The sequence below is a fragment of the Cherax quadricarinatus genome, chromosome 61, assembly GCF_038502225.1.
Source record: "Cherax quadricarinatus isolate ZL_2023a chromosome 61, ASM3850222v1, whole genome shotgun sequence".
Lineage (NCBI taxonomy): Eukaryota > Metazoa > Arthropoda > Malacostraca > Decapoda > Parastacidae > Cherax > Cherax quadricarinatus.
In genome coordinates this window covers 5,972,268-5,982,839 of record NC_091352.1, presented here as the reverse complement: position 1 = coordinate 5,982,839, position 10,572 = coordinate 5,972,268, and the positions used below count along the sequence as shown (strand labels likewise).

Below are 10,572 nucleotides of genomic sequence, written 5' to 3'. Positions count from 1 at the left end.
TTATGTTGTGCATTCTATGGTATAATTACCGGGAGAGAGTTCCAGGGGTCAACGCCCCCGAGGCCCGGTCTGTGCTTAAAAATCTTAAAAAAACAATATTTACACACAGTTCGTAGGGATCTGGAATGGATTAATCACATTTACATATATTCCAATGGGAAAATTAGGTTCGGGTCACGACCAGAATTTTGGAACAAATTATGGTCGTTCCACTGTACTACCTATTACAGTATATTTATTTATTTACATTATGTGTGTATATTTATATGTTATATCTGTATTATTTATACTACACATACTTTTAAAAGCTGAGTTGCTAACCTACCTCAGCTCATTTCAAGTTTGGCTCTGAAACTGTACAGTACCAACCTTTCCCAGGATGAAACAAAGAACAGTCAACTAACAAAGTTTCAGTACCTATTTACTGCTAGGTGAGCAGGAATAGCAGGCATATGGAAATCTGCTTATACATCTACCCTGCCCAGGAATATAATCTAAGATTTACTGTAAACTCAGCACACTAGCGCATATCAACCATAGTAAAAACATTGTATGTGTAGTCCAGAAAAAGCCTTGGGAATATCAAATTCTATATGTATCTACCTGGAGGTTATTCCGGCTCAATGTCCCCACAGCCCAGTCCTCAACCAGGCCTTTCCAGTGGATCAGGGCCTAATCAACCAGGCTGTTACTGCTGGCTGCACACAATCTAACATACAAGCTACAACCCAGCTGATCAGGTGCTTACTTTAGGTATCTATCCAGTTCCCTATTGAAGACAGCCAGGGATCTATTGGTAATCTCCCTTATGTATGATGGGAGGTTGTTGAATAGTCTTGGGCCCCCAGACACTTATTGTGCTTTTCTTTTAATATACTGATGGTACCCCTGCTTTTCATTGGGGTTGCTTTCATAGGGAGCGATTTGTGTGTGTAGATTTAGGATCAGTCCCTCTAGGATTTTCCATATACAATAGATTACTACCCAAATGTATTATAATGTATTAACACAATTGGCCAAATAGGGTGAGAATAGCTATTCTCAATGATAACTGAAACAAATTTCTTTTTTGGGGTAGGGTTATAGTGGCGCCACTGGGCAGTAAGTGGCTATGATGACATAATTGGTGCGGTTCATTTGATACCCCGTGGGAACACCGGTGTCTGCCTGCTCACTTCACCCCTCCCCTCCTCTCTCAAATATCTCATCATACAGATACAGATCTTTAAATGACATTGGTGTTTTCTAATAGTACATCAAAATGAGCCTTTAACAAGGAATGGAAGTTATTATTGTACATCCTGTATTAGCAGTTAAGAAAATATTTACCTATTAGCTACTGTCATTAAATCCAAGGGAAAAAATTAAACCTACATATTGCCTCTCTTCACATGCTACACAAAGAGTGTAGCTACAGACTGGTCTTTTTGCAATAACATATATAAAAAGTTAGCATACATTATACACAAATTTTCTATATATGCAGACAGTGAGAATCTTTAAAGAATATTTGACAAAAATAGTTACCAACAACTTATAATGAAATAAACACTACACTGTGTACCTTCACAAGGTAATACAAACTTGTCAAATTTAAAAGAGGAGGCACAAAATAGTGTAATGCCATACATGTTCAAGTGAGGAGGACAACAATAATATACTTAACTTTAATCACATTCAGAGAGACAAATGTAAAAATCCCATCTTGACCATAAACATTATACCTGATGTAAAGCACAAATGAATTAAGTAACAGCTACTGTTTTTAAAAGTGTGCACTGCACATTATAAAAAAAAATTGCATGGATTATATCTGTAGTATTAGTAATAAAATTCAATCTTGAAAACACATTCTATGACAAGTCCACCATGCAGGGTTAGGTTTGCAATACACCTCGAGCTTTTAGTTTCAAACAAATAATCTGGGATTGATAGATCCTTTGCAAGACTGAATATTCTGGGGTGTTGGAATATAGAAGAGTAAAATAAGCTCATGGATGAAAAACTAAAAAATAAGCAGAGAACAGAAAAAACATGAAAAAATTACACAAAACAAAGAAAAGTAGATAAAGAGATGAGGAAAATGAAATGAATAGGGAGAGGAGAGGAAGTACATGAAGAATGAATAACAGAAGATAAACTGAAAATTATTTTTTTGTGAATCATGACATTACAGTCACTGGTGTTAATGGGGGGGTTAAGGAGAGAGCAAGGTAAGGCTGGTTGAAAATGAGAAACAGAAAAATAAAACAAGGAGAAAGTATGTTAATACAGATGCATTGCCACTGATGGTTGGTACTGTAGAACCTTATTACAATATTACCTGGACTTTGTCTCCTATAACAGTGCTAGGGCACTAATATAATAGCTGTTAGTTTAAAATACTGTAGTACCATATATGGTACAGTGCTGATGTTTCATGCAACTTTTTAGAGACATCCAGGTCTGCAGGTACAAACAAGAAATGTCTGACTTCTGTATATTTCATGCCTACTGATCCAGGCAGCAGCATCAGGCAATAAAATAGTCTAAGGAGGACATATACAGGCATTCAGTTCCTTCTATCAGCAAAAACACAGGAGGAGAAGAGAACTTTTCAAATACTCAACACCTGCAGCTAATGAGAGCCACAGGTGTGGATGCAGTCCCTAGGAGGAGGAACACTATAGGTCATCTTAAAAGCTCAAATGTTTTACTGCAGGACTTTTGGCAGACTCATGCTCAGTGTAAGAGCCTGGATGACCATAACCACTAGAGTCAAAAACACCAGATGTCCATAACCATCGACTTTCAACAAACCATGCTAGCACCTTTTATAATGCAGCTATCCCTTCAAGGGGGTGAGTGCACTGATGCTGAAGTGCTCTTGACCCAAGAAATCTGAGCTACCCTCATCTTTCTTGGATCCAACCTGATTCCTTTCCTCAGGCACTTCATTAATGCTATGGGTTTATTGCTTTTCCACAAATGTAATTATATAATGTAGTTCTTATTTTTGTGTGAAGATGTCTGTCAAGTGGCAAGGTCATCCTCTAAGTAATATGAAATTTAGCAGTTGATAACCACTAGCAAAGATGTGCAGCACTGGATGGTATTTAGTGATGGAGATGTCACTGCATGTTTTTACTCAAGAAAGCTGACATTTTACAGGTTCATTTAAATCTAGTAACTGAAGTATATTGAATCACACATCAGCAGGAAGTTGTGACACTGTCATATAAGGAGTCATGCTGAATATATACTAGCAATTCTCAGAGAGGTTAAAAGAAAAATTATTTTTTTTGGTCCTCATACAAACAAAAGTAGCCCTTCCCCTCCTTCTGGCCTGTTGGCAGAGGGGCAAGGTAAGGTAATGGGGTCGATGCGAGGGCAAGCAGGGTTACTGTAAATGTCAGTTTACCTGTATTCTCGGTCCCTGCATCACGTCACGCCCGCCAGATACAACAGGTAAGAATAAGAATCAAAACCATAAACTGGCTTAAGGTAGTGCTACAAACAGTAAATCCAATTCTTTTCTCTATCTGACTAGGTTTCATTAAATATTGTACTATAGGTGTGTATATGGATTCTCAATAAAAGGCAAGGGGGGACTTTACTGACAAATCGTAACATGTATACAAACAAAGTCAACAATAGCATATGTGACAATAACTCATTACAAACTGATTGTCAAGTTCATTACAGTTTTATAATCAATCAATAAGTGTAAGAACATGTATAAAAAGTTTCTCACAACACCACCGCCAGTAATGAGAGTCCTTCACTGCTCACACCACCATAACATGTATAAAAAGTTTCTCACAACACCACTGCCAGTAATGAGAGTCCTTCACTGCTCACACCACCATGCTGAGTCCCTCACCACTCACCACCTGGACTGAAAGTCCCCCACCACTTGTAGTAGAAATCCCTTTAGTACTCAGTCACTACCTATACAACCCTTAAAAAGGAGGCAAGTTGATGCTGATAACCTCTGGATTTAAGGAACTGAAGCTATAATCTTCTCCCTTGGATAAAACCTAATTAGTGTACTTCCAGTTCCCCAGGCACTGTATAACCACTATGGACTTAGTGTTTAGTCATTAATCACTACCTAAACCGCCTTTTCCCTGCCACTTGACTGTCATAGTAGCACTTACCACTTTATGTGGAGCTTGAAGACATCTTCGAAAAGCCGTAGAGTGAGCGTGGTACCTCTGTACATGGTGCCGCAGAACACACCCACACCCACACAGCACATGACTGTAGCGATAAGTGTGGCATACGGCACCCGGGTCATACAATCACGGCACTTGCGACCTGCAACATCCACATTGTATAAGATTACATAATGAAATAAAACTGTATGGATAAATTTAGTTGATATTTTCATGTGCAAGGAGAAGATAACAGTTAAAAGATGTAAAATGAAATATGATACAAATACATTACTTCACAGTTTCATCTCCAAGATATAAATAAACTAAGGACTACAATGAGAGCTGCTGTGTAGTTGTAATTCTCAAGAAATGGCTAGGTGAAAATAGGGAAGAATAAAGTTTATAATACCAAATGAAATATGTATGGAATAACTATAGGTAAGACAAACACTTCTTAGTCTCTTGAGAAGAGAAATGGACAAGTAAAGGATTGCAAGGACAGGAATAATAATGATAAGAATGAGAATTATTGGATAAGAAGATATTTAAGGAGGTACACAAATGAGATCAACAGCAGGTGACAGATTACATGTACAAACATACAGCCAGAATGTTACCTGCATTCATAATCAGTAAATGAAAGCAGGGAAATAAGAATGGAAGGAATGAGAGGCAAACCTTTTGACAGATGGTACGATGACAGGAGGCAGATGGAATAGTAAACTTTATAAAGGATGAGGGGATATGCATCTGCTAAAAATTCCCTGAAGAACTGGAAATGTGGTTATAAAAAGATATGGGTACTAATAAAAATATATATATATAATTCATCATTTTAAAAACATGATAAAAACAATAAGATTTTACCTGATCTTTACCCAAAATGAAGCATATACAGAATAAATTAAAATATTAAGAACCACTGAGAGGCCAATGACCACATGGGCCTATCTATGCTTTGACTACATAGTGCTGGTGAAAAAAAAAAGTGAAAGGGCAGATATACCCCCACCCCCACAAAAAAGGGGAGACTATGGAAGAGAACTATGCAGAGATGAAAGGTTACTTAGTGGAGTGAAAAGGGAAAACATAAGTGGCAGAAAGAAGTAATAAAAAAAAAAAAAGGAGAATCAGATACAATGAAAACCATTCAAGGAAAGTTGATGCATGTGAAGATTCTTTATCTAAGGAACTGGAGATACCCCTCACCCTCACTGGATCAAATCTGATTACCTTTCATTTCTAAGGCACTGTATGCACCCTCAAGTTGAGTGCTCTCCTATGGGAATAATAGGCGGCAGACATGGTCGAACATGTAGTTTCTAGAATTCCGTCTTGGCAAATGCAAAGGAATTACAATAGGCAAGGGACTGACAAGATTGGAAATGGAATACAGCCTGGGAGAGAAACTGCATGCATCGTACAAGCAGCATTTGGGATTGTGAAACGTGCTGAGCATATTACCCGAATCATACAACTGAATAGCACTGCTGCAATAGTAGCTAAATTAACTTTCAGGAATTTTAACAATGAATGTTGGAGTGTACAACTAAGAGTCTTATACACACACATACATTACACTCATCTTGGAGAATGCAACATTAATACAGTCAACATCTGATCAAGCACAAAGAAACAGATGATCAAAGGATGGTGATGGTACTACAAGGAAACAATACGAGGCGTTCCCATTAACAATGACCAACAGGCCTACTGTAGTGTCCCTTTGTCCTTTTTTATTATTATTATTATCACACTGGCCGATTCCCACCAAGGCAGGGTGGCCCGAAAAAGAAAAACTTTCACCATCATTCACTCCATCACTGTCTTGCCAGAAGGGTGCTTTACACAACAGTTTTTAAACTGCAACATTAACACCCCTCCTTCAGAGTGCAGGCACTGTACTTCCCATCTCCAGGACTCAAGTCCGGCCTGCCGGTTTCCCTGAACCCCTTCATAAATGTTACTTTGCTCGCACTCCAACAGCACGTCAAGTATTAAAAACCATTTGTCTCCATTCACTCCTATCAAACACGCTCACGCATGCCTGCTGGAAGTCCAAGCCCCTCGCACACAAAACCTCCTTTACCCCCTCTCTCCAACCTTTCCTAGGCCGACCCCTACCCCGCCTTCCTTCCACTACAGACTGATACACTCTTGAAGTCATTCTGTTTCGCTCCATTCTCTCTACATGTCCGAACCACCTCAACAACCCTTCCTCAGCCCTCTGGACAACAGTTTTGGTAATCCCGCACCTCCTCCTAACTTCCAAACTACGAATTCTCTGCATTATATTCACACCACATTGCCCTCAGACATGACATCTCCACTGCCTCCAGCCTTCTCCTCGCTGCAACATTCATCACCCATGCTTCACACCCATATAAGAGCGTTGGTAAAACTATACTCTCATACATTCCCCTCTTTGCCTCCAAGGACAAAGTTCTTTGTCTCCACAGACTCCTAAGTGCACCACTCACTCTTTTCCCCTCATCAATTCTATGATTCACCTCATCTTTCATAGACCCATCCGCTGACACGTCCACTCCCAAATATCTGAATACATTCACCTCCTCCATACTCTCTCCCTCCAATCTGATATTCAATCTTTCATCACCTAATCTTTTTGTTATCCTCATAACCTTACTCTCTCCTGTATTCACCTTCAATTTTCTTCTTTTGCACACCCTACCAAATTCATCCACCAATCTCTGCAACTTCTCTTCAGAATCTCCCAAGAGCACAGTGTCATCAGCAAAGAGCAGCTGTGACAACTCCCACTTTGTGTGTGATTCTTTATCTTTTAACTCCATGCCTCTTGCCAAGACCCTCGCATTTACTTCTCTTACAACCCCATCTATAAATATATTAAACAACCACGGTGACATCACACATCCTTGTCTAAGGCCTACTTTTACTGGGAAAAAATTTCCCTCTTTCCTACATACTCTAACTTGAGCCTCACTATCCTCGTAAAAACTCTTCACTGCTTTCAGTAACCTACCTCCTATACCATACACTTGCAACATCTGCCACATTGCCCCCCTATCCACCCTGTCATATGCCTTTTCCAAATCCATAAATGCCACAAAGACCTCTTTAGCCTTATCTAAATACTGTTCACTTATATGTTTCACTGTAAACACCTGGTCCACACACCTCCTACCTTTCCTAAAGCCTCCTTGTTCATCTGCTATCCTATTCTCCGTCTTACTCTTAATTCTTTCAATAATAACTCTACCATACACTTTACCAGGTATACTCAGCAGACTTATCCCCCTATAATTTTTGCACTCTCTTTTATCCCCTTTGCCTTTATACAAAGGAACTATGCATGCTCTCTGCCAATCCCTAGGTACCTTACCCTCTTCCATACATTTATTAAATAATTGCACCAACCACTCCAAAACTATATCCCCACCTGCTTTTAACATTTCTATCTTTATCCCATCAATCCCGGCTGCCTTACCCCCTTTCATTTTACCTACTGCCTCACGAACTTCCCCCACACTCACAACTGGCTCTTCCTCACTCCTACAAGATGTTGTTCCTCCTTGCCCTATACACGAAATCACAGCTTCCCTATCTTCATCAACATTTAACAATTCCTCAAAATATTCCCTCCATCTTCCCAATACCTCTAACTCTCCATTTAATAACTATCCTCTCCTATTTTTAACTGACAAATCCATTTGTTCTTTAGGCTTTCTTAACTTGTTAATCTCACTCCAAAACTTTTTCTTATTTTCAACAAAATTTGTTGATAACATCTCACCCACTCTCTCATTTGCTCTCTGTTTACATTGCTTCACCACTCTCTTAACCCCTCTCTTTTTCTCCATATACTCTTCCCTCCTTGCATCACTTCTACTTTGTAAAAACTTCTCATATGCTAACTTTTTCTCCCTTACTACTCTCTTTACATCATCATTCCAACAATCGCTCCTCTTCCCTCCCGCACCCACTTTCCTGTAACCACAAACTTCTGCTGAACACTCTAACACTACATTTTTAAACCTACCCCATACCTCTTCGACCCCATTGCCTATGCTCTCATTAGCCCATCTATCCTCCAATAGCTGTTTATATCTTACCCTAACTGCCTCCTCTTTTAGTTTATAAACCTTCACCTCTCTCTTCCCTGATACTTCTATTCTCCTTGTATCCCATCAACCTTTTACTCTCAGTGTAGCTATAACTAGAAAGTGATTTGATATATCTGTGGCCCCTCTATAAACATGTACATCCTGAAGTCTACTCAATAGTCTTTTATCTACCAATACATAATCCAACAAACTACTGTCATTTTGCCCTACATCATATCTTGTATACTTATTTATCCTCTTTTTCTTAAAATATGTATTACCTATAACTAAACCCCTTTCTATACAAAGTTCAATCAAAGGGCTCCCATTATCATTTACACCTGGCACCCCAAACTTACCTACCACACCCTCTAAAAGTTTCTCCTACTTCAGCATTCAGGTCCCCTACCACAATTACTCTCTCACTTGGTTCAAAGGCTCCTATACATTCACTTAACATCTCCCAAAATCTCTCTCTCTCTCCTCTGCATTCCTCTCTTCTCCAGGTGCATACACGCTTATTATGACCCACTTCTCGCATCCAACCTTTACTTTAATCCACATAATTCTTGAATTTACACATTCATATTCTCTTTTCTCCTTCCATAACTGATCATTCAACATTACTGCTACCCCTTCCTTTGTTCTAACTCTCAGATACTCCAGATTTAATCCCATTTATTTCCCCCCACTGAAACTCCCCTACCCCCTTCAGCTTTGTTTCGCTTAGGGCCAGGACATCCAACTTCTTTTCATTCATAACATCAGCAGTCATCTGTTTCTTGTCATCCGCACTACATCCACGCACATTTAAGCATCCCAATTTTATAAAGTTTTTCTTCTTCTCTTTTTTAGTAAAATGTCTACAGGAGAAGGGGTTACTAGCCCATTGCTTCTGGCATTTTAGTCGCCTCATACGACACGCATGGCTTACAGAGGAAAGATTCTTTTCCACTTCCCCATGGACAATAGAAGAAATAAAGAAGAACAAGAGCTATTTATGTTCTTCCATTCCCATGTGCTGTATCACCTTCACAGGTATAACACTCCATGAATGTAATAATAATTCAACACCAAATTTACAAATGGTGATAATTTAGTACACAGCCTGTTGTTTAACAGGATTATTTGGTAGGGCTGAAAGTGGGTGGTTAAATGATATACTTCTTCGGAGGCTTCTTACTTTATTGTTAAGTCGTGGTGGGTACACAGGCTTGTGTGTTGTGCCCATGGCCCGGGCAGGGCCATCCCACGAGAGGAGCTAGGAGTAGGCCTTGTGTCTTGCTGCCAGGCTGCTGTGAGAGTGAGGCAGAGGCAAGGGCAGGTAGGCTGGCGTGCCCACCGAGAGGCCTGGCTACAGAGGGCAGCACCTTAGTGGCGCGAAATATGAACTAAGCTGACAGACAGCATGGGCTGTCTGTGCAGACAGTACAGGCTGTCTATATACGCTCGGCCACCTACCACGCGTCGTCCCGACGCGACAATACTGGTGGTAAAAACAAACTCTGTCTCTCTCTCTCATAGGAACAGGGCACACAACACAAAATAAAAACATATATACATATGGACATGGAAAAAAAAACTTCCTAAAGGGAGGGAAGAAAAAAACATGTGGGGTATGCTAAACAGTGGTCATAGGCAGTGAGCGTCGAAGGGCATCACTGCACGCCTTCCTGCGTCTGGACAGATACTTCAACACGGGAGACATCGCTGCGGCTGAGCTGTTACGTAACAGGGTACGATCTCCTCTGGAATGGTGAAGCAGACATCGTAGGAGTCGCTGCAGGCTTCACTCAACCTGGGGCACGACATGCTGGTGCCCTCGAGTGAGGTGTCGACAAAACTCGGCAACTGGGCAGGACTTCTGGCAAGCGACTCAGGAGGACACTTCTCGACTGGTGCTGTTGCTGGGCTGTCACTGCCGGCGAGTGTGGAGCGAGTCGTGGCAGAGACGACTGGGCAAAACATCTGGGAGTCGTAACATCATTCACCAGACTGCAGTGAGAGAACTAGCAATCAAAGTGACATCATCTTTGTGCAGGCTGCTCACTGAAGCTTGTGACACGAGGCTGACACAGCGCCTGCCGACAGGGCTAACTGCGGCTTGACGAGTGTCATTCTCTCGGCAGTTGGAGTTATAGCAGAGGTTAGTCTAAGCGTCCCCAGACTTGTTTATCTACATATAACTGCACTCTGAAGGTCTGGAGGTGAAGTGAAACAAATCTTGATGGGAATCGTAGCAGGTACGATTCTGCAGAACATCACGAGCAACGAGCATAAGAGCTTTCTGTACAAGGGGGCTCGGTCACTCGGGGGCTGAGTAAATCAGCTGACAAACGCACTGGTCA

The 10,572-nt window shown here is 40.7% G+C and overlaps 2 protein-coding genes across 5 annotated transcripts in view; one reads left to right on the top strand and one right to left on the bottom strand.

Moving 5' to 3' along the window:
* M6 (neuronal membrane glycoprotein M6) overlaps positions 1–10,572 on the bottom strand; it is a 372,771-nt gene that overhangs the window by 25,994 nt on the left and 336,205 nt on the right. For 3 of the 4 annotated variants that reach the window (XM_070098180.1, XM_053792091.2, XM_070098179.1), the window contains 2 exons: positions 4,140–4,299; positions 3,401–3,415 (listed from right to left, as the gene is read on the bottom strand). In XM_070098180.1, coding sequence (XP_069954281.1) covers positions 3,401–3,415; positions 4,140–4,299 — 175 coding nt within the window. The remainder of the gene's footprint in view (positions 1–3,400; positions 3,416–4,139; positions 4,300–10,572) is intronic. The other variant, XM_070098178.1, reaches the window with a different exon arrangement.
* The window catches only part of LOC128699412 (BOS complex subunit TMEM147), a 74,932-nt gene that overhangs the window by 54,844 nt on the left and 9,516 nt on the right, over positions 1–10,572 (top strand). The gene's annotated exons all lie outside the window — the stretch shown is intronic.